The 25,747-nt window shown below is 39.0% G+C and overlaps 1 protein-coding gene across 1 annotated transcript in view; it reads right to left on the bottom strand.

Annotated features, from left to right (window-relative positions):
- Positions 1-25,747, bottom strand: part of LOC112634677 (transmembrane protein 132B) — a 325,168-nt gene that overhangs the window by 53,666 nt on the left and 245,755 nt on the right. The window contains exon 5 of the mRNA XM_025402374.1: positions 13,254-13,397. Within this exon, the coding sequence (XP_025258159.1) occupies positions 13,254-13,397 (144 nt within the window). The remainder of the gene's footprint in view (positions 1-13,253; positions 13,398-25,747) is intronic.

Raw genomic sequence — 25,747 nt, 5'->3', positions numbered from 1 at the left:
AAACAACACCATGAATTTAGTATTTTTGAATACATACAATGAGCCCAGTGCTGTAATATACAAAGATAGATACAGTGCCTGCTTGCTCATACTGATTTATCGTTACACAACATGCACTGATAGGTTTGAGGAGGAATTCTCCGTGCAGTTCTAAGAGAGTTAGAAATTACAAGTGTCTTTTTGAGGGAGGCAGGCCAAGTGCCTCCACACCTATCCAAGAGATGAGCAACCAGAAAGCAGGCACATTAAGTACTCAGCTACGTAACACAGCACGAAAATGGCAAGGCAGGAGATGAAACCCAGCCTTAGGACACCCAGCCAGTGGGTTTTTTTAATCAACTTTTCTGTTGGGAACACAATCCATTTAACATGAAAACAATTAGAAGATACTTTAAGACCAAGTAATAATTGTAACAATGAATATTAACCATTATTGATTGCATATTCTGTGCCAGAAACTCTACCGGGAATTGTAAATTTGCTGTCTTCTTTATTATACATGACTTATTTATGAAACCAAAATTCTTTCACTCCATGTGCCTGGCCGAAGTCCCATCTCTCCCAGCCAGAGCCACGGTGCATGCTCTAGTATCAGAGCTGGCAACTCCTGCAGGGTCTTCAGTGTTATTTTGTCACCTAGGGACACTTTCAATAAAAGCACATGGGAACTCACTGTCCCTACACGTGGCCTTCAGACACAGATGTCTCAGCACATAGCCATCTATGGCTACAACTGTGCTTCTATGAAAAGAAATCAGACTGTAACTCAAATGTTTGTCATCTGTTAGACACAAAGGATGTCAAGAAATTGCTTGAAATACTTATTGATCTCTCTGTTCTCAGGAACATATAGTCTGGAGAGTGACACGGTTGACATTCGTGAGGACAGAAAATGTTCAGTAGTTCAGGGCATCAAAAGATGATTTTATCATGGCAATCACTTGGGCGGAGGCCTTTACTCCTTAAAAAAGGCTTGCTAAACTAGACTTTAGAAGTGGTAATAAACACAGGAAACATTTTGAGGAGGGGCCCTTTAAGGCTGATCCAACATTGCAAGGAGGAATAGAAAATCAGACAAAGTGATTTTAGAGCTAAGATTTTTCTCTTAGCATTTCAAGTTAAATGTTGAATGTCTGGATGGCAAATAAGGAGCAGTTTAGAAAATGTAGTCAGAATAGAAGGAATAAATTGGGTATATAAGTAGAAATGACCTTTCACTTCTGGAAGCCCACCCCTCTTGACAATAGAATGGAAAGGAGAAGCACACATTTGTTTAATAGGAGGCTGTGTAATCCACTTAGTCTACCCCCGTGAAGGTTCATCCCATTGTTTTCAGCTGAGACAGAATCTTTATTACCACCAGCTGCAAAAGGCAGTGTGACTTTCTGAAAGTCCATATCCGTTTAGTGATATAAATCAATAAAACACTAATAAACTGCTCATTCTAAACCCCCTGAGTATCGGGGAGAACATGGGAGACTCTAAGAGTCTCTTAGCTATGCCCATCACATCTCTGTTAGTACAAGTAATTCTTGGCTGGAAAAAGGAGTTCTACCTCCTGTTTCATTCTTTTTATGCTCATTAGTTCCTGACATGAGTGAGTTTCTCTGTGGACATTTGAAATATTTAAGAGAAAGAGGACATGTTTTTGTCTGTGAAAAGTAATCTTAACCACTCAGGGTAATGTTTAAAATCAGTTAGTTTGTGGACAGTCCAAGAGTAGGAATAAAAAAAAAAAAAAAAGCCGCCCAGGGAAATAAGCATGAAATTTCTCCAGTGGGGCTGAGTTCAATGTGAAATTTCACTCTCTTTAATGCAGTGGTCTAGAGCCTGCTGGACTCTTTTTTAAGAGCTGCCAAGGTTCAAATCCCAGCCCTGGCACTTACCAGCTAGGTGATCTCCATTTAGGTGACAGTGATTAACTTCTCTGTGCATCAGGTATCTTGTCTGTACAATGTGGATCCTCATAGTCAGGCCTCACAGGATTATTTTAAGTATCACTGGTTGGTGCAAAAGTAATTGTGGTTTTTGCCCTTTTTTTTTTCTTTTGATAGCAGAAACTGCAGTTACTTTTGCACCAACCTAATAGATGAATTGATAAATGTGAAGAGCTTAGGTGCTGAGCACATAGCAAATGCTCAATAAATGCTAGTTATTATCACATACAAAGCCTGTCTCTGAGGTTCATTTTGAAAAGCAAACTTCCCCCAAATCCCCTGGAGAGTGATGGCTGAGGTAGGTTTAAATCCCACATCCACTGGACTCTGAAGCCCCTACTGTCCATGAGCAGCGACATCAATTGCTGGCACCAATAAGCTCCACCATTAGCCTGCATTCAATTCTATTCATAGAGCACCTACTCATGCCAGGTGCAGTGCTAGTGATGGGAAGAACTAATGAGGAAGATCAATAGGTCCTTCCCCCTTCACGGAGCTGCCAGCTAAGGGCAAACACAGCTCAACAGGGCAATAAACCAGCACATTATAACACATCTGCCATGATATCAAAACTGCCTCTCAATAGCACTTGCTCAATACATGCATGTGGGAGAGAACTGAGTAGGAAGAGGTTGACTCTAAGGAAAGGCTGAGCTACACTGAGTTATCGTCATACCTTTTGTTTGTCCATGGGAATGGCATCCATTCATTCTTCTAGCTGACACTTCCTGAGAACATTGACCTCAACAGGCAGGGTGGGAGCCGATGAGGTTGAAAAAAAAATTGATAAATTCAACCTCATCAAAATGAAAAACGTCTGCTCCTCTAAAGACCCTATTAGGGCATGAAAAGACAAACCACAATCTGGAATAACGTATTTTCAAATATAACATATTTTCAAATCACATATTGGATAACATACTTGTATCCAGAATATAAAAACAACTCTCAAGACTCAATAATGTTTTTAAAATAACCTTTTAAAATTTAAATCTTTTAAAAACCTTTTAAAATGTAAATCTTTTAAAATTTAAAAGATTTAAACAGCAACTTCACCAAAATCAGTAGATGGCAAAATGGCACACTGAAAAGATGCTCAATATCATTAATCACTAAGGAAATGCAAATTAAAACCAAAATTACAAACTTCTATAAACCTAACAGGAAGGCTAATATTAAAAAGACTAATCATACTAAGTGTTGGCCAAGATGTGGAGGTAATAGGACTCTCAAATCCTGACAGTGGGAAAGTAAAATGGTGTAACCACTTTAGAAAACAATTTGGCAGCTTCTTAAAAAGTTAAAAATACCCTTACCAGTATACAACCTTTCTGCTCCTGAGAAGTGAACACTATGTTCAGACAAAGGCTGGCATCAATGTTTACAGCAGCCTCAGTTGTAAGATCCCCAAATTAGAAACAACCCAGATGTCCATCAATAGATTGATAATCAGTGATATATTCAAATAGTGGAATACTACTCAGTAATAAAAAGGAATGAATTATTGTTACACATAACATGGGTGAATGTCAAATTAAACTGGGTGGAAGAAGCCAGAGCAAATAAGGAAAGACAGGGAACATATATTATGATTCTATTTGCATAAGACTTTATAAAATGAAAATCTTCAGTGAGAAAGAGAAGATGAATGGTTATCTGAGAACAAGTGGAGAGGGGCAGAAGAGAGGAGATCATAAAGGGACATGAAGAAAGTTTGGAAGTTACGGATATGTTCACTATTTTGATTTTGGTGATAATTTCACACTTGTGAAATTGTCAAAACTAATCAAATTGTACATTTTAATATGTGAAGTTTACTGACTATTACACCTCTGTAAAGCTGTTACAAAGAAAAATAGTAGAGGGTAGCAGTAGCCTCAACACATTGCCTTTGTACCTAGATCCATTCATACCTGTGTCTACATCTTATAATTAAAAATTTGTTTAATTTGAGTTTCTTCAGGAAAACCAAATGAACTTGAATATAAGGTGACATATTTTTTCAACCATCAAAGCTGCATGGCAGGAGTTTAAATTGTGAACCAAGTACCCAAACATGAATGAGAGTCCCCTTCGCTCCTACTTAACACAAAATAAGTATGTCTCTGGGAGATAGAAGACCCTAGGGCCATACCGGATCAGGCCTGATATCCCAGACACTTTCACAGGTCAATTATCTAGTAATACCCTAACCCTCAGACCTAAGCAGGACCTGGATGGAGAAGACTAGATGAAAGGCTTCTAGAAGAGAAGAGAAGGAAGCACATGGCCATGTTTACTGGGCAGGTGGAGCTGGGAGGCTTGCAGGTTTACACTGGCTCATTCCAAGATTTCCCTGAATTATGCAGAAACAATTCCAGAGTGTTGGTTCTTAATTAGAGATGCCAAAGACAGAAATGAACAAATGATCTAATTAATACTGCAATCATAATGAGGCTGACAGGAACAAAAGGTTGAGAATGCAGCAATATCTATCCCTGGCCAACAGGAAATCTATGACACATCTCCAATTAGAACAAAACAATAAAAGTCCAAATTACCAGCATAAAGAAGGACAAAATTAGGCAATAACATCCAAACTGCCTGACAACTTATTCTTAGCTACACAGCTCCAGTGATGGGCAAAGGAAAGGAAATTCATGCCTAGAAATAGAATAATGGTGTTTTTACATGAATTTTTGTCAAGTGTTGCTAAAGGGGAAAGAAATAGCCTTAAATCGCTTTTGAATTTTTCTATATGTTCCTCTAAGTAAAATTCAGATTAGTCTTAGGCAGCTGGATTTGGGTTTCTATTACTTGCTACAATAAAAACAAAAACAATACTCACCAATGCAGAAATTCCACTTGTTCCTGCCTTAGATCCCACTACCTACCACACTTGTTCAGTTTCCTCTACCTGAATAGTGATGTAAGTTGCTTAGTGACATCAGTTCAGGTGCACCTCTCTAAGGACCACATTCAGCACACATCCACATTTCATCTTACCCTGTCTGTAAACACAACCACTTAAGGAAACTTTGATCATATAGAGTTTTGGAGGTGCTGCACATTACCCCAAGAAATGCAGCCACTCTCTGGCAGATGCTGATGTTTTCCATCAGGCTTTATCTAGTGACCAGCTCCCCACACACTGCTTAGCAAACAGCAAAAACTTCATATTTTTTTTTCTGACACTACTGCCTTACCTTACCCATTACAGACCAATTTTGGAAACAAAGTCCTTCCCTGGGACAGGGAAGGCTTTAAAATATTAATATCCTTTTATTAGCCATTTAATATCTCATTATTTCAAGTCCAGTGATACTGGAAGGCCGGAAACTTAATTACTGCAGCCATAAGTTGGGAAGCATCATCTTCAAGATGCATGTGAGCTTATACTTATTTATCTGCAAGCATGAAAGAGTTCATCCCCCACTGAAGATGCATGACTGGCTTCTGTGTCCAAAAACCACAATTCAGTTACAAACAATACAACTGCAAATGCATGAAAACATGAAGCCATCCTGAAGTCAAAAAGATAGACACATAAAGATTAAATCGTAATTATAATATGAACATTGCATTTTCTTTTTCCAAAGACCTTAAAAAAGACTCAGCAAGAAAAGAATGCACACTGTGGCAGGCAGCATAAAGTCACCTCCCCCCAGAAGATGTCTGTGTCCTAAATCCCAGAACCTGAGAATATCTACCTTACACAGTAGGGTAGGTTGAACTGTAGCCCCCCAAAAAAGATATGGCCAAGTCCAAACCCCCAGCACCTGTGAATGTGATCTTATTTAGAAAAAGGGTATTTGCAGATGCAATTTCAATGATCTCAAGAAAAGACCATCCTGAATTAGGATGGCCCCTAAATCCAAAGACAGGTACCCTTATAAGAAAAGAGAGTCATACAGAGACACAGGGGTGAGACCATGCAACCACAGAGGCAGAGATTACAGTGATGCTGCCACAAGTCAAGGAAGACCCAGGGCTACCAGAAGCTGGAAGAGGCAAGGAACAATTCTCCTCTAGAGCCTTTGGAGGGACTGGAGTCCTGCTGATACCTTGATTTCAGATTTCTGACCTCCAGAACTGTGGGAGGACAAACTTCTATTGGTTTAAGGCATCAAGTTTGTGGTAACAGTTCTAGGAAATAATACCTGTGTCAGAAGGAGGTCACAGATATCATTAAGTTAAGGATCTTAATATGAGTTATCTTGTAAGAGGTAATCAAGGATCCCAAAGTAATCACAAGGGTCCTTGTAAGAGGGAGGCAGCAGGGTCAGAGTCAAAGGAGATGTGATGATGGAATTAGCCACATGGGGAAGAGAGAGAGAGAGAGTTGGAGATGCTACCCTGCTGGCTTTGAAAACTGAGGAAGGGTTCACAGCTTCACAGCCAAGAAATACACATGGCCTCTAGAAGTTGGAAAAGGCAAAGAAACAGATTCTCCCCTAGAGCTTCCAGAAGGAATGCAGCCCTACTGACCTATTTTAGACTTCTGACCTCCAGAACTGTAAGATACATGTTGTTCCAGGTGATATGGATTAAAAAATGAAAATACATCTTTTGCAAATTCAAAAAAAATCCACTATCAATTGATTCCCTGATGGGAAAATCATAGGAATGATATTTGGTTACTAGCTCATAGAAACACTAGCGCGCCACTCCCCACCCCAACACACACACACACACACGCACATGCGTGCATACACACAATGTCCTACATAACCTTCAAGAATGGTAATTTTAGATGTACAGAGGTTGAGGTCATAGGATCTGGGGCTGACCTCCTAGGTGGGAACTCTGACCACTATATCCACTAGAACTTGAGCTAGAGCACCTTCTAGGTGCCATTTCCTCATGTATAAACTTTGAATAGTAGTATTACCTGTCTTAAAAGCTTGTTGTGAAGATGAAACGGGTCAACACTTCTAATGCTCCTATTATGATACCTGGTACTCAATAAATGCTCAATAAATGTTACCTATTAATACTCATTAGCTGTAGTAAGCTCCTACGGATAGAAGCCATATGCATTCCACCTTTATATCTCCCAAAGCTGTTTATATATTGCCCTCTACAAGTGGATGATTAGGAAATATTTGTGAAGTTCCATGAGAACAGAAGACGATTTGGATTATAAAATCAGGCCCAAGTCTTTACCTGATGCCAAATCCCTTTGACTACAGGGAACCTTCTACTTCTTTGAAGATTTTCAGTAACAGAAAATTCATTGGCAATGTTCCAATAACGACGTAACAGCCATTTGTGCATAGTATCTTGTTCCATCTCTGGGAAGCTCTAGCATTCATTCATTCATTCATTCATATATTCCACAAATATTTACTGTGTTCCAGATACTTTGCTTAGGATTGGGAATAGAATAGTTAGTAAAACAGACATAGTCATAGTTATTGTGGACCTTACACTCAAGTAGCAGTTAACATTCATGGATAAGAATGTGGATGTTGTGTTAGGCCATTCTTGCACTGCTATAAGGAAATCCCTGAGGCTGGATAATTTAGACAGAAAAGTGGTTTAACTGGCTCACGGCACCCACGTCTGCTTCTGGTGAGGACCTCAGGAAGCTTACAATCATGGCAGAAGGCAAAGGGAGAGCAGATGGCTCACATGGTCAGAGAGGGAGTGAGGAGGTGCCACACACTTTTAAACAACCAGGTCTCATGTGAACTCACTCATCACCAAGGGAATGATACTAAGCCGCTCCTGAGGGATCTGTACCTATGACCTAAACACCTCCCACCAGGCCCCACCTCCACCACTGGGGATTACATCTCAACATGAAATTTGGAGGCTGATATGGTTTGGATCTGTGTCCGTACCAAATCTCATGTTGAATTGTAATCCCTAATGTTGGAGGTGGGGCCTGGTAGAAGGTGATTGGATCATGGGGGCAGATATCTCATGAATGATTCAGCACCATCCCACTTGGTACTGTCCTTGCGATAGATGGTGAGTGAGTTCTTATGAGATCATTTAAAAGTGTGCGGCACCTTCCTCTGTCCTGCTTGCTCCTGCTCCTGCCATGTAAGATGTGTCTGCTCCTCCTTCCTCTTCTGCTATGGCTGTAAGTTTCCTAAGGCCTCCCCAGAAGCTGAGCAGATCAGAACCATGCTTCCTGTATAGCCTGTGAAACCATGAGCCAATTAAACCTCTTTTCTTTATAAATTACCCAGTCTCAGGTATTTCTTTATAGCAATGTGAGAACAAAATAATACAGAGGCCCAAATATCTAAACATAGCTTGAAGATAAATATTCAAACAATATTTTGGATATTTCAATATATCAATACAAATTATATCTATGCCCATGCACCTACATATTTATATACACATGCACATGTATTGCTATATTACAGGTCAAGTACTACGTGACTTTTTCTGGATATACATTCTTATTTAATCATCCTCTAAACTCTACATTGGGCTTTTTATCACACACAGATTTAACAATTCAATTACAAGTGCACAGAATAACTTAAGATTACCATCTGACAAGATTTCCACCAGAAGACATAAAAGAATAGAATGAGTGTGAAATTTATCTTCAAATGTGCCCAAATGTTACTTATCTAGAGACTTCCCTCAAAACTCCCTTTAAAACCTTGCCCTTGACTGCTCCTGAAAATGTGCCCTCAGCTCAAATGCCAGGAAAACATTTTTAAAAAATCAACTGTCTTTTGTACTTCTAAAAACCCAGGTGTAGCGGGGTGTGGTGGCTCATGCCTGTAATCTCAGCACTTTGGGAGGCTGAGGCAGGCGGATCACTTGAGTCCAGTAGTTGGAGACCAGCCTGGGCAACACGGCAAAACCCTGTCTCTATAAAAAAATACAAAAATTAGCCTGGCATGGTGGTGGGAGCCTGTAGTTGCAGCTCCTTGGGAGGCTGAGGTGGGAGGATCACTTGAGCCTGGGAGGTCAAGGCTGCAGTGAGCCGAGATCACACCACTGCACTCCAGCCTGGACAACCCAGTGAGACTGGGGATTTTCAAGGATTAGGGATTAGTTTGATTATTGTTAGTTCTGCCATATACCATGACTTTAGAAGAAATCTCTAGAAAAGTATGTTTCCACTGTATCATTATCATCCCCATTTTATAGATAAGGAAACTAGGCTCAGAGATGGTAAGTAATTTGCCTAAGGTCAAACAGTAAGGAAGGTAGAGTCAGGATCTTTACCAACATCACACATCTGGAAGCTCAACCAAAGAACTCACTACCTCTGCAGTCTTTTTCTTTATATTGAGCTAAAAATGGTGCCTTTCAACTTCCACTCTTGGAATATAAAAAGCACAAAGCTACTCCATCTTCCACATGATGGCCCTTGAAAGACTTACAAAAAGCTGTCATGTCTCCCTCTCCACCTCACCCCTGAGCCTTTTCTTCTCATCAATAGGCTTAACACTCACACTTCCTTCATCATTTCTCCTGTGATTTGATTTCAAGAGTCCTCAGCCTCCTGGACACTTTTTGGCAGACCACAACCTGATTTTTTATTGTTCTTCTTTTGGCCTAGAAAGATACAGAATTCTCCATCAGAGTGAGAGAGTGAAGTCCATCATTTGTTGCTTATTTGTTTGTAGCGACTGGGGTACAAAAAATATCTCACCTTCCTCTGAAATTCACTATCAAAAAATAGGAGCACAAGTGTGACAAGGCATGACAAATGTCCTTTAGCCTCCATGTGAAGGACAAAAGGGAGTGGCGGACACCACGGTGTGCTGGAGGACAGGTGTTATGCAAAGGAGCATCCTCTCTTCAACTCCAGAAGAGGTTCACAGGAAATCATGGGGACCCAGGACCACCTGGTTCTGTGATTTTTTATAAGAAGCTGTAAATCCAGATTTCTGTGTGAACTTGCCAACTTTTACGTGGGGGCAACAAATTAAGTAAAAATTTTTGAACTACGCAGACCCTCTCCATACCCCCACACACTTCTGGGTCAGATCTGGTCTGCAGACTGCCTGCCTGTGACCTCTGCTCTGAGTCACACACCCATTCATGCTAATGAAAATCAACCTGTAGCAGCCTCATCAAACAGTTGACTCACTGGATCCCAACACTGATAAAAACGCCAAGGCTTCTTGCATGTATGCACTCGCGCGCGCACACACACGCCATCTTGTACTTGTTTTTTTTTTAAACCTAAAAGTACAGCAGTCTCCCAGTCTCCTCCCATCCATGGGTAATATATTCTAAGACCCCCAGTAGATGCCTGAAACCACAGATAGAACTGAATCAGGTTGTCATCCATCAGAACAACATCAGGACAGAAGACATCTGTCCGTGTCTTCCACCTAAATTGTATGTCTCTTCACATCTTAATGAAGAATTTATCCCACACTGTGGCCTTTACTTTTGCAGTTTGAGATGCGACAGCAAAACTACCATGAACGTTTTTTCCTTCATCACGATTTCATGGATAGAAGATTCACTCTGACTGTAGATCTCAGTAACCTCAGCATATGATTTTTTTCTTTCCTTCTTAAGTCAAGAACTCTCACCTTTTCACTTAAAAGAAGCACTGTATGACTTCTTGTTGGCCTATCCAAATTGCCAGCATCACTACTCTTGTACTTTGGGGTCATTTGTAAATAACATAAGGGCGACTTGAACACAAGCACTGTGATACCGTGACAGTCTATTTGATCACCCAGGCAGCTACTAAATGACTCAGAGGTGGGTGGTGTCTACAGCATGGATATGCCAGACAAAGGCATGAGTTACATCCCAGGTGGGATAGAGCAGGAGGACTCAAGATTTCTTCACAATACTCAGAACAGTTCACAATCTAAAACATGAATTGCTTCTTTCTGAAATTTTTCATTTAACATTTTTGCACTGTGGTTGACCACAGTTAAATGAAACCACAGAAAGTGAAACCACAGATAAGGAGAGACTACTATAGTTGTCAACTGGAAATTTTACATTTATCTCTTTTAATCTTGCCAGATTAGGCCAAGGTTCCAGATTTTCAAAATCAGTTATGTCCTCTGATACTGTCCCCCAAAAGTCATACAATCACAGGCCAAACATGTTCATTTGTTTGGATATTACCATAATTTACATCTTTCTAAATTCACATTTTTCCCTTATCTAACTCATGGTTCCAAGGCACAAAGATCTTTGGTGAGCCCTGCAAGATTCTCGCTAAAAATCATTCATTGTTTTCTGTACTCTGAAGGAAGACTGTGTGACAACTCCACAGACTGAGAGGATCTCTCCAAAGGGTGCTAATGAATGTGCCACGTATTTAACGATGTCCCTGGGATGATGCCAAGGTCATAGCTTTGTGGACAACTCCATTCAACTTGGAGTTATAGTAAAATTTACTACAAACAGTGACACTGAAGCCACAATAAATGCATCACAGCCATTTAATTCAATCCCCTCAATTGACACAAGCCCCCAAATTTGCAACAGTCCTGGAATCCCCTAAAAAAGTGTGAATACAGCCCTGGGCTTGTGATCTGCAGCTTCCACTTTGTTCCTCTGAAGGCTGGGCAATAATTTGTTAGATGAATCCCCATCCTCCTGAGGCTACACAGGTGAAAGTTGAGCAAAAAAGTATCATCTTCCAAAATGACGTCTATGAGGATGAGCAGAGGATACTCTTAGTACATCCGTGTGGAGTGGAGAAAACCAAGTATATGGCAATAATGGGATCCTTGAACTCGGTCCTGTCCCTCTAGAGCAGAGCTCTTCAGGGCAAGAGAAGGAGGATTCCACCCCATGGGGCTTCACAGCAGGCTCTTAGGTCAGAGCAAAAGGCTTAGGAAACTATAGATTGAATCATTTGTTTGAGCCCATTATGACATAAGCATACAGACACCATCATCTCTTATCAGTGTCTCCTTTCTAGAATGACAGGGGAATAGTAAAAATGGTGTGAAACTTGCACATTGTCAAAAGCAACCAGCAGCAGTTCATCATCCATATTTTTCATTGGTGCAGATAATCTCCTGTGACTTGGCTCAGATCTTTCTAAACTCTGAATATTTAAGGCCACAGATTTAATCAAACCTGCCTACAGAATACAAGGACCACCAGGAACCCCAGGCAGGGCTATGTGTGCAGGTTTTCAGCTAGTCCACCTTCCATCTCTAAGGACAGTGAGCATTGCAAGTCCAGGAAAGACTCTATGCCAAACGTGAGCTTCCTAAGAATTAATTTCTTTGTTAATTAGACCTCATGACTATATCAGTCTTTTTTTTCTGAAACTGTCTCTGGCTTAAGACACAGTGTCCTGTAGGTCACAAGAAGAAGAAACCAACCCCTCCCAGACCTTACTGAGACCAAGTTTCATGTAACCTCTAAACAGGAGCTAGTAGAATGTGAGGAAGGGCAGAACTCTGAGTTATTGTATTTTTCTAAAATAGCTGAATAGATTGGACTTAGGGGCTCTCTTAACAATTTAAAGGAGGAAGGATCAATCATTCTAAAAAACTCAACTCCTTTCTCGCTGAGGCCTCTGCTGCAAAAGCAATGGCAACCAATGTGCTAAGAAAAAATAAGCAGAAACACTAAATTCGGTGGTTCAAAAAGACCCCTTCAAAGAGCATGAACAACATATTGTCTGGTTCCTAGCAGAATTTGGAGTCAGAAACAGAGCTAATTTGAGTGAAGAATCTAGCAGAAATGTCCCATGGCCAGATTTCCTAAACTGTATCCCACTGGTTATATTCAAATTAAGTTAGGTGGCACATGGGTGAACTTATTTTTATTTTAATAGTTATTTATTTTAAGGCATATTAACAAAAAATTTAATACACCAAGTTTATGGACTTCATTGTCTTATAATGAAGCTAAATTCGTTTTTAAGTTTGAAAAGGCAATGCGTTTATTAGCACCACACCCTAACCCACTGAGCTAACTGACCACCCCAAAGAAGCAAGGCATTTAAAGAAAATATATCGAATAAATAGTATTATTAGACACTGTGAGCTGGCAAAAAAAAAAAATGAGAAGGTGGTATTTGGATTACTAAAGTTGGGAAAATATTGTCTTATGAGGAAAGATAGAGGGAAGAACAGGGGAGACAAGAAAGGGGAGAAGGAGAATAAATTCTTTCTGCTGGGAAGGGTCAGGGATTCCCCTTTCCAGGGAGCGGGAAGCAGCATCGCCTGCTGCAGCCGCCTGCTGATTCCAGGGAGTCTCTGCCGTCAGCTGTTTCCTCCTTCGGGAGGTCATTCTGGCCTCCAGCCCTTCAGAGCATGGGACGCTCAGTCAGAACAAGACCTTGGAGACAAAAGAAGGGGCGACAAAAAGCTCCGAGCAAGTACTTAGGAGAACTGTAGATAAATTCCCCCTTACCTTAATGACGTCTTCATCGGCAGACTTGCATTCCACAGACTCAGACACATCGACCACAGAACCATCCTCCTGGACCCCCACGACTTTGACAGGAACCGAAACAGGCTTTCCGGTGAGAATGGCGGTGTTCAAAACCTCGGTGTCCTGAACAGGAGAGGAGAGGGCTCAGGTCAGCAAGCGCGCACCACGGGGGCGAGGGGGACAGGGGTGTCCACCAAGCTCCCGACGCCTTCATTCTCCTTCTGCAATTTAGACAGTTGTCCCAAGGGATGAAGCTACGAAGCACACACAAAATGGAAGGTTCCAAACAGCTGGACGGGGTTCCACCCCAGACTGAGATAATCAAACCTGACGGTTGGTGGGAATGTCTTCTCAGTCCCCAGGCGCAGGGTCATCCTCCCCTCCCGGACCTCCACTCCCTCTGCCCTACTCCAGCCCCGCCACCCTCCGCCCCACAGACTCACACAGAGCACACGAGTTCCTTTCAGTACTTTTCAAATCTTGGCTCAAGGATCATTTGGGAAGCGACTACCTATTTTCTGGGCCTATTAACATAGTGAACATAGACTTCATTGTGATTTTAAATTAGGAAAGACAACAGCAGGAACAACAGAAGAGAACGAGTCAAACATTACAAACCTCCGCACACTCAAGCTGACCATCAACACCCCACCTCCCCGACACCTCCAGAACCCCCAGAGATCTCCCCCCAAACCCAGGTATTTTTAAATGCTGACATGTGCGTTTCTCACTTCCTCAGTTGACTGATCTCCTCAGAGTTCTATAGGTTCTAATATATGTTCATAATTTATCTCAGTCTGTCCAATATTTGCCACCCCCACTGCCAACTTCCCTACTCAAGCCATCTTCCCTCAACTGGACAACTGCAATGCCCTCCCCAACTGGTTTCCCTGTGTCCATTCTCTTTACAACAAAGATTATCTTTTTTATTCAATATAATGCAGATTATTTCTTTCCTAGATTATAACTCTTTGAAAAGTGTCCTGCTAGTCTTCTTTTTTTTTTTTTTTGAGACAGAGTCTGGAGTGCAGTGGCGCGATCTCGGCTCACTGCAAGCTCCGCCTCCCGGGTTCACGCCATTCTCCTGCCTCAGCCTCCCAAGTAGCTGGGACTACAGGCGCCGCCACCACGCCCGGCTAGTTTTTTTGGGTTTTTTTTTTTGTTGTTTTTTTTTTTTGTAGAGACGGGGTTTCACTGTGTTAGCCAGGATGGTCTGGGTCTCCTGTCCTCGTGATCCGCCCGCCTCAGCCTCCCAAAGTGCTGGGATTACAGGCATGAGCCACCGCGCCCAGCCCTGCTATTCTTAAGATAAAATCCAAGCTCATGCACATAGAATGATCTGACCTTGGCACCTTTTACCCTCTCTCCTGCTCCTGTCTTTCTGTTCCTCACCACAGTTGAGCCCATTAACATCCCATCAACAGCATCCACCACAGGGTACTTCCCCTGTGCCTGGGTTCTCTGATCTGGAAAACGGGGATAATAAAAACAGCTCCTGTATGGGGACCTTATGAAAACTTGATAAATCAATCAATGTACAAAGCTTAGAACAGAACTGGTACATAATGGGCAACAAGCACACAATAAATCCAGCTGTTACAGTAAGTTCTCTACAGTATTTGCTCCATGAGTGAATTGAAGAACCACTGAGTAGATTCACAAGGGGACTGTGGCAGAGATGCCACTTCACACTTGCCTGAAGAGAAAGGGAGTCAACCAGAGAAGATGGTAGACACCTGGGCAACACAGCCCAGCAATGAGAGTTCACCAAACATTCCACAATTGGCTTCACTAGAATGAACCAACCAGATAACTATTTCAGTGTCTCCCAGACTGTATCAATGAGATCATTATTTCAGTACTGCTTTCACACTTGGAGTCCTTAACCTTAGCTCAGGCACGAAGTGGGTTCTGCAGTCAGCCCCACACTCTCTATTCCAAACTTGATTGTGAAGGCTTAATAGAGTAAGAGATGGAGTCAACCTTTAATAATAATAATAATAATTGCTAAAACTTAGCTATTGTGTATGAAACGGGTAATGTTCTATGTGTTTTATATGTCATTAATTCCTCATTCAGTTTTCTCAACTCTCCCAAGGTAGTCACGGATATTATTCCCATTTTATAGATGATTTATTTTTCGTTGATATTAAACCTGCAAATAATAGCTAGTTGTTAACAGAAAACATCAACTTTGTAATGAATATTTAAAAACAATAACATCCCAATCTAAGAAATGTAAAAATTAAGTTTGTTTGTTTTTTACATGTGTCCCCTCTTCTGGATGAAATTTTAAAGAGAGAAATCCAAAAGAACAGAACGACACTCCATGTTCCTGAGCACTCCCCTCTGCCTGGGGAGCTTAATCCTGTGCACACTTACATAAATTTATATTAAAGCACATAGGATGGGAAGTACTGTGGAAGTTGAGATGAGAACTCACCTAGGTGGGGTAATGACATGGAAGTGGGAGTAATCTCATGAATACAAGGAACGGAGATCGTATCTTAACTGCTAAGTTCGACTCAATCATGCAGCTGAAAAAATAAATCAATGCAGGTATTTTTTGTGTGTGGTGCATTGATTTTGTCTAATGAGCATCCCCTCCTTCCTTCCTCTTTAGTGACAATGTTTCTTTTTTTTCTCTCTGTATCACCCAACTCCTGCCATTTGTGAATGTGGCCTGGGTGGCGCTGACCCCAGAACACCCAGTCAGACTTCACAGAAGAGCACGTGACCAAAATACAGTCAATCTAGGTATTGCAGCCCTTTGCCCACAAAGACAGATTCAAGTGAAGCCCAAACAAAGAAAATGAGACAGGAGTAGGAGCTGCAAATATTCCTGGGAAAGATTTCTAGGTTTCTGAATCCAACTACACCTGAAGTCTGTTATCTTTGGAAATTTAGATACATAAAAATTAACTGTTTTACCGAAGTTAGTTTGAGTTGGGTTTTTTGTCAGTTGCAACAAAAATTCTTAACACATGAGGACAGGTAACAAGCAACACACGAGGGAAAGATAAAAGGCTAGACATCAATCTCTGCCTTGTAGAAGCTCATAGCCTTCAAGGAAGACATTACAATATATTTCCCAAACTGAGTTTTAAGAAAGGTGAAATTAATTTTTATAATAAATTACAACTGACACAAACTTATGATTCTATTACACATAACTTTGCAACCATGTTTCCTCCTTCAGCTTTTTCACAGGTAGCTGAGATTTTTGTACCTTTTTTATCCTGTGTCCATCAACGGCCTCTCAAAAATCCCGAAGGCAATTCCTACCTACTTAGCACAATGAGAAAGCAATTTACCATGGTAAATATTACATTGAAATCGTCCCCTGATCCCAGAGGTGCTAAAAATCCCTAACCTATCAAAAAACCAAGTATTTTATTCTGCTCTTATTTGTGTGAGTTCTAGGTTTCATGCCTTGAAACATATTTATAGTCCTTTATGACTATGTGATTCCATTAATGTTGCATGTTAGGGTGATGTCAGTGAAAATGGTAGCATCAAAACATCAGAAAATTCCCTTCTACATAAAAGCAATGAGGAAACTGTCAGTGTCAAGATCAACTTTTGTATAACTCTGGAAATAAACCAAAGATTGACAGGCAACCAGGAGATCATTTATTCAAGAAAAAATGGCTGATTTTTGGTAAAAACAGAACTTTGTGGCATTTTAACCTGACCTGCTTAAATCTCACACTTTCTAGTGCTGTAGTATCTTTGAAAAATAACAGCCTATACTGACAGTAAAAACCAGCAGTCTAGAAGCCACTGGAGTGGGCAGGTCAGGACTGGAGATCTTTCAAAACCTCATTCCCAAATAATTGTCATTTATTGACTTGTCTAATGGTTCCCTGAAAAAAACCCACTTGCAAGGCTGTCGGTATTTGGCTCCACTCTCAGTTCACCCAGCGTGGAAAGCTCTTCCCTAGAGATACTTTCCAGGCAACTGTTTGACTTTTCGCTGCCTGAGGCAGTGTATAACAGTTTAATAAAAAAGCTTCAAAGGAAAAGATAAAGAGTGAGACGTCCACAGGGTCATTGAAAGGCTACGGCATATTCCTGGGAATTTATAAGATCATAATCATACTTAGGGCTGTGTGCATGCCTAGAGCTGTGCTCATACACAAGAAAGATCAGAGAATAGACCTAAGGTCTCACCTCTGGTTGATTTTGAGGCTCTGATAAAGCAGGAAGTGAAAGCTAAGGCAGGTGTCAGGTATTTAAAGAAAACTCTGCCTAATCATTGGCTGACCACGAAGCTAACCAAGCAGAGACTTTACAGACTTTACAGAATTAGTTTGCAAAAGTCACTAAGCAATCAACAACTACTACAACAAACAATCACAAAAACAAACTTGGGGAGGGAAAGAGAATCTGATTCCAAGAGTTGCTGCATTATATTATTTCAAAATGTCCAGCTTTGAACAAAAACTTATGAGATATGCAAAAAAGCAAGAAAATATGGCCCATACACAGGACAAAAAGCAATCAAAGCAAATTTTCCCTGAGAAAGCTAAGGTATTGGACCTACTAGACAAAGATGACAATTATTTTAAATTAAACATTTTGAATATATTCAAAGAAATAAAGAAAATAACATCTAAAGTACTAAAAGAAAGTATGAGAGGCCAGGTGCGGTGGCTCACACCTGTAATCCCAGCATTTTTGGAGGCTGAGGCAGCCAGATCACGAGGTCAGGAATTTGAGACCAGCCTGGCTAACATGGTGTAACCCCATCGTTACTAAAAATATAAAAAAATAGCCAGGTATGGTACAACCACGCCTGTAATCCCAGCTACTTGGGAAGCTGAGGCAGGAGAATTGCTTGAATGCAGGAGGCAGAGATTGCAGTGAGCTGAGATCATGCTACTGCACTCCAGCCTGGGCCACAGAGCAAGACTCCATCTCAAAGAAAAAAAAAAGACAATATTGATAGATATAAATCATTTTCTTAAATAACCAATTAGAAGTTCTAAAGTTGAAAAGTATAATAACTGAAATGAAAAATTAACTCATGGGGCTCAACAGCAGATTTGAGCAGATAGCAAAAAGAATCAGTGAACATAAAGATAGGTTAATTAAAATTAAAATGTGAGGAGTATAAAGAAAATAGAATGAACAAAAATAGTACAAATACAGCATCGGAGATTTCTGTGATGCCATCAAGCATACCAGCATAAGCACAATTGCAATCCCAGAAGAAAAGGAGGCAGAGAAAAAGGAAGAAATAATATTTGAGTAATTAATGGCAAAGGTGACCCAGATTTTATTTAAAATATTAATCTGCACATTCAAGAGTTCAGCAAACTCAAAATAGAATAAACTCACCAAGATCCACACCTAGATACATCATAATCAAACTGTCAAATACCAAAATACTGTATAATATTGAAAACAGCAAGACAAATACCTCATGATATACAAGCAATCTTCAAAAGACTAAGAACTGTTGTATTACCAGAAACTGGAGGCAAAAAGGCAGAAGGATGACAACATTCAATGTGGTGAAAGAAAAGACTGTCAACTGAGAATTTTATATCCAGAAAACCTGTCTTTCAAAATAAAATGAAGAAATTGTCACAAAACAAGAGAAACAGACAGTGAGAGAGTTCTTCACTAATAGACTCATCTTACAAGAAACACCAAAAGAAGACCTCTAGGCTCAAATGAAGGAACACCAGACAGTAATTCAATTACACATGAAGGTATAGAGAGCATCAGTAAATGTAACTACATTGAGAAATATAAAGGACAGTACAAACATATTGTTTGTGACATTACATTTCTTCTATCTTATTTAAAGGAGAACTGCATAAAGGAGTAATTATAGATGTTTGTTCATGGACACACAACTTGCAGAAAGATGCAACTTGTATGACAAAAACAGAGACAAAGGTGAATGTTGTATAAAATGAGTCAATCAACAAGAAAATATAACAATTATAAAACAGATGCACCTAACAAAGCCCCAAAATACATGAGGCCAAAACTGACACAGTTGAAGAAAGAGATAAAATTCAACAATAAGAGTTGGAGACTTCAATATTCCACTTTCAGTAATTAACAGAACAACTAGTCATAAGATCAACAATGAAAAGGAAGACTTTAAGAATACTATAAAGAAACAAGACCTAACAGACATCTATAGAACACAGTAGCCAGCAACAGTAACACATTGTTACTGCATTTACATGGAGCATTCTGTAGGACATATCACAGGTCAGGCCATTAAACAAGTCTCAACAAATTTGAAAGGACTGAAATTATAGAAAGTAAATTATCTGATATCAATAGAATGAAATTAGAAAAGGATAGGGTGAAAATTAAAAATATCTGTAAACATTCGGAAATTAAACAATCCTCTTTTAACAACCAATGTTTCAAAAAAGAAATCACAAGAGAAATCAGAAAATACTATCAAATGAGTAAAAATGAAAGCACAACATGCCAAAACTTATGAGATGCATTAAAATTAGTATTGAGAGGGAAATTTATAGCTGTAAATGCCTATATGGGAAAATTAAAATATCTCAAATTAATAACCTAGCTTTCTACCTTAGAGAACAGAGAAAAAAGAGCAAACCCAGAACAAGCACAAGGAAGACAACAATAATAGAGCAGAAAAAATGATAAGTATAGTTTAATAATAATATAAATATCATATCGTTATTTATATTAAATATTGGTATTTACTATTAAATAATGTTATGTTAAATAATATTAGATATTACATTTCATATTTATGTATTAATACAAAATAATAAATTACATACAGAGAAAATCAGTGCAATGAAACCAAAAGTAAGTTATTTGGAAAAATTTTAAAGCTGATAAAACTTTAGCCAGACTGATGAGTGAAGCAGTAGGGAGATTCAGATTTCTAAAATAAGGAATTAAACAGGAGCTCAGTATTACAGGAAAAAAAAAATTACAGAGGAATACTAGAGCATATGCCAAAAACCAGATGACCTAGATGAAAAGAGAAAATTCATAAAAAGACAAAAACTACCAAAACTGGCTCAAGAGGAAATTGGAATTTCAATATCTATAACTGATAAAGAGACTGAATAATTAAAAAATAAACTTTCCACAAAGAAAAGCTCAGGACCAGATGGTTTCATTAATAAAGTCTAACAAAAGCTTAAAGAAAGAGTAATATTAATTTTTAGAAATTCTTCACAAAATTAGAAGATGAAACAGTTCCCAGCTAATTCTATGAGACCAGTATTACCCTAATTTAAAAAAAAAAAAAAAAAAAGCAAAGACATCACAGGAAAAGAAAACTACAGGCCAATATCCCTAAAGAATATAGATGCCAACCCCACACCCCTGCCACACACATGCAAAATACTAGCAAACAAATGCATGCAACATTTTTTTAAAGGACTAAACACCATAATGAGTGGGAATTATCCCAGGGATGCAGTGGGTTGGTTCAACGTATGAAAATTAATCAATGTAATACACTTTAATTATAGAACAAACGACCAAAATGCATGTCTTGATAGTGTCAAGACATGTGAAAAAAAAGCATTTGACAAAATCCAACACCTTTCAACAATAAAGTTACTCAATAAATTAGGAATTGATGGGAACTTCCTCAACATGATAAAGGCCATCTATGGAAAACATACAGCTAACATCACAATGGTAAAAGACTGTAAGCTTGCTCAAGATCAGGAAGAAGACAAAGATGACTCTCACCACTTCTATCCAGTGTTGTACTGGAGGTTCTAGCCAAGGCAATTGGTGGTGAAAGGGGGGGAATTAATTAAAAGGAATCCAAATTGAAAGGAAGAAGTAAAACTATCTCTGTTTGCAGATGACGTGATCCCATACCTAGAAAATTCTAGAAATTCACAAGCAAACCATTAAAGCTAATAAAAGAGTTAAGCAAATTTCAGGATACAAGATGAAAATCTAAAACTCAATTTTATTTGTAATGAACGATATATAAATGAAATTAAGAGACTAATTCTCTTTATAATAGCATTGAAATTAATACATTACATGGAAATAAGTTTAATGAAAGTAGTTGGTTAAACTTAAATATCTCACAAAGTATTGTTGAAAAAGTTTAAAAAATACCTAAATAAATAAATAAAATGTATCCTATGTTCATAGATTGGAAAACTTAATATTGTTAAGATGTCAACACTCTCCAAAGAAATATACAGATTCAATGTAATTGCTATCAAAACTCCAGCTGCCTTTTTTCCAGAAATACACAAGCTAGTGTTAAAATTCATATGGAGATGAGGCAGAATAGCCAAAGCAATCTTGATAAATAACAGTTGGAAGGCTCACACTTCCTGATTAGAATTGACTTTCCAGAAATAAACTCTCACATTTTCAGCAGATTGATTTTCAACAAAGATGTCAAGATAATTCAGTGGTGAAAGAATAGTTTTTTCAACAAATAATGCTGGGATAACTGGATATCCACATAAAAAAGAACAAAGTTGGATCCATACCTCACACCACATTCAAAATTTAGTTCAAAATATATCAAAGACATAAATTTAAGGGCTCAAACTATTAAACTCTTTAAAGAAAACTTAGGTATAAATCTTCATGACATCAGACTCAGCAAATATTGCTTAGATATGACACCAAAAGCACAACCAACAAAGAAAATAAATTGTACTTTATCGAAGTTAAAAACCTTTGTGCTTCAAGAGATACCACCAAGAAAGTAAAAGGACAATCCACAAATGGGAAAAAATATTTGCAAATAATTTATTTGATAAGGGTCTAGTGTTTGGAATATATACAGAACTATTATACCACACAAAATAGACAAATATCCAGATTAAAAATGAGGGAACAAGATTTGAATAGACAGTTTCCAAAAGAAGATATATTAATACAAATTGGCCAATAAACACATGAAAAGATGCTCAACATCATTAAGGAAATGTAAACCAAAAACAGATACCACTTCACACTGACTAGGGCAGCTTTAAATAAAAAGACATAAAATAACAAGTGTTGACTGGCAAGAATGTATGGAAATTGGAACTCTCATACATTGTCTGTGGGGTGTAAAATCGTGTGACTGCTGTAGAAAAGTTTGGTGCTTCCTCAAAAGGTTAAACAAAGAATTACCATATGACCTAGCAATTATACTCCTGGGGGGGTGTGTGTGTTTGTGTGTGTGTGTGTGTGTGTGTGTATATGACTGCTAATAGGTTTGGGATTTCACTGGAGGAGTGATGGAAATATTCTAGAATTAGTGTTGATGGTTGCAAACCCTTGTGGATATATTGAAAGCCACTGCATAGTGAAGACAAACAAACAAAAGATTCCGTGTTATTCTGAATAGTGAGGTAATGCCGTACGTCCTGGCATTTCATGTGTTGGGAACATCAGTACAGATGTCAGTAGAAAGGCTCATATCACTCCTCAATGCCAATGATGATTCAGTGTTTTGTGAAAGATGGACAGTGGGCAACAGAACAACTTTGCCAATGAGAAAACATTTGGCAGACTATAAAATCCAAGAAGTAGATATAATACAGGGCATCTTCAACACCCTTTTTGACCAGCTGAAGTTTTACCAGGGTGAGTAACAGCCTCGTACTCTATGGCCATGAGAAGGATTCACACATCAGGCAGCAAGCAGCCCTAAGTGTTGACAGTCTCTCCTTTCCTCTTCTTGTTTCTCAAATGGTCATGATTCCTTACATGACAATCATTCTGTTAGCTTCGAATCTGCAGAGTCAACTGAATCTTAGGGATATCTTAGATCTAGAAGGAACTGAAGAACACATTGCCTTAAAATGCCTTGTTTTATGAAGAAAAGAGAGCAGCAACTCCTTCCACGTTGGGAATCTGAAACCCCATTGGATGAGGTGAACTACCCACGGGAAATACAAAGGCAAAAGAGAACATCACAATCTAGTACCACGTTTGAGAGAAAAGAATAATAATAGCTCTCATATAAGAGAGCATCTGCTTTGTGCTAGCGATTAATTAATGAGGTTGCTTCTATTATTCCTTTCGCTTTACAGAGAAGAATGTAGGAAATAAGGAATCTCTGACTGATAAAGAAACTGACTGCTCAGTAACTCCACCTATGGGTATCTTTATTGAGAGAAATGCCCAAACAAGGTCATCGGTGCATGAAGGATACTCATCAAAGCATTGTTTCTAATAGGAAAAGGTAGACACTATCTAAATATCCATTAGTTCGGAAATGGCCCCATGAACTGGGTACAGGTCCACAGTATAAAATATTATATAACAGATAAAATGATTAATTGGACCCTATATTGTTTAAAAATAAGCCAGAGTACTTCAGCTTTCTTAGCTATAAAAAAAAATTCCAAAGACTTTATAAGGATGGCATTAAATAAATAAAATTTCCTCACAAGCTCTCTTTTTGAGCACACAGTCTGATTGTATTTTACTGTCCATTTGAATTTGCCAATGAAACATAGGTGGAATTATGTGCTCATTTGAATCAGAAGCTCTGAGAGCACGAGACTTCACACTCTCCCTTTCCATGCCATGGTGATGGTGGCTGCTCCGCCATCCTGGCTCCCAAAGTGACCCAGAGCAAAATTCTCCAACTGATCTGTGTCAGACAGGCAGTGTGAGCACAAATAAACCTCTGTTGCTTTAAGCTATTAAAATTTAGGAGTGGCAAGTAACTTTCGGCACATTATTTTGACTATGTACTCTCAGGCTAAAGATAAAAATAACTGTAAACACATATTGAATTCTAGTTAGGTTTGTTTTCCACAGCAGTATGGGTTAGCAATTCTAAAACTGCTTTAGTATTCTAGGATTGAGCAAACAATATGTGTTGGGTAATGAGAGCCAGGATTCTCACTGCTAGAAAATTGAGTTTAAAAATGGAAAGGAGAAGGAGTTAGAGTGAACTCTGCAATCATGAACTGGGATGGGAAGAGTACCAGCACAAAATCACAGGGGTGGGGACATACATGTGTCTACCTATGTATAATGTGGGTGTATATATATGTACACATGTATATAGTTTTTTCCAAGTTCTGTTCACTGAGAGGGCTTAGCTATAACAACACCCCTTTAGCAATCAGCGCACCCAGTACCCAGAATGGAGCTCTAAAAACCAATCTCCAATAAAAGAAAACAGAGCTCCTTAGAGAAATGGCTGATTTAAGTGTCAAGACAAAGAAAGTACAAGAACATGAGCCTAAAATATCCTGTGGAGGCAGAAAGTAACAAAGTGCTCAAAAAAAAAAAAAGTCAAAAGGACACAAGAGGCAGAGTGAAGGGGCACCCATTTCCAGTCTGGGACAATTTTAGCATCACAGTAAATAATCACAGCAGTCAACTATAATCTGTAGAATAAAATGAGCTTCTGAGTCCATATTGTTATAAACAAACAGTGGAGAAAGGAGGATTGATCCTTAGAGTAGAATTCCAGCTAACAAATATAAAAAGGAATGATGAAACTACAATACCACCACCTGGCAATCACTATTTATTACTGTAATTGTTTCAGGCAAGAATCATTAATGGGCTCTGCTGCTGATTGAAAGGATGATAAGAAACAGGACACTTGCATTGTACCAAAGTATCTCTGTGAAAGAAACATTAATTTCAAAGGGAAAAAAACACAGTAACTTTATGGTGTCTAAACCTAGCATATACCACCTGTCTTGGTCCATTTTGTGCTGCTATAACAGAATGCCATAGACTGGGTAATTTATAAAGAACAAATTTTTTTTTCTCACATTCATAGAGGCTGGGAAGTCTAAGATCAAGGCACCAGCATCTGGTGAGGGCTGCCCTCTGCTTCGAAAATGGCACCTTGAATGGTGTAGCCTCTGGAAAGGATTGCAGAAGGCAGAGGGCAAAAAGGAATGAACTGCTTGGTCAATCCCTTTTATAACAGCATTAATTCATTTATGAAGGCAGAACCCTAATGACATAAACACCTCCCAAAAGGCTTCAGCTCCCAACGCTGTTGCAGTCAGGATTAAATTTCCAACACATGGATTTTGGGAGACACACACAGACCGTAGCACTCCCTTTTCCATTTGATCAAAGACAACATCACTAGTAATGGGATAAATATGCATTGTGTGTCCTGAAAAGGAGATAGCATCAATTCTGGACTGGTTTCAAAAAAAAAACATATAAACTGAATCTAATAATAAGGAAATATAAGACAAACCCCAATATGGCACATTCTGTCCATTTCAAATATGTCACAGCCTAAAAGACAAAGACTAGGAAACTGTTCCAGATTAAAGGACACAACAAATGCAATGTGTGGTCCTGAATTGAATCCTCAAACAAAAAAAAAGTATTTTTCTTTTGCTGTAATGCATATTAGTGCAATAATAGATAAGATTTGAATATGGTCTAGGAATCAGATATTTTGCATTGACATTAATTTCCTGATATTGACATTTCACTCTACTTATGTAAGAGTTTTTAGGAAATTTACACAAACATATTTACAG

This window comes from Theropithecus gelada, chromosome 11 (assembly GCF_003255815.1).
Source record: "Theropithecus gelada isolate Dixy chromosome 11, Tgel_1.0, whole genome shotgun sequence".
In the NCBI taxonomy this organism is placed as follows: Eukaryota; Metazoa; Chordata; class Mammalia; order Primates; family Cercopithecidae; genus Theropithecus; species Theropithecus gelada.
The sequence above is the reverse complement of the archived record's forward strand: the minus strand, read 5'-3'. Positions and strand labels throughout refer to the sequence as shown.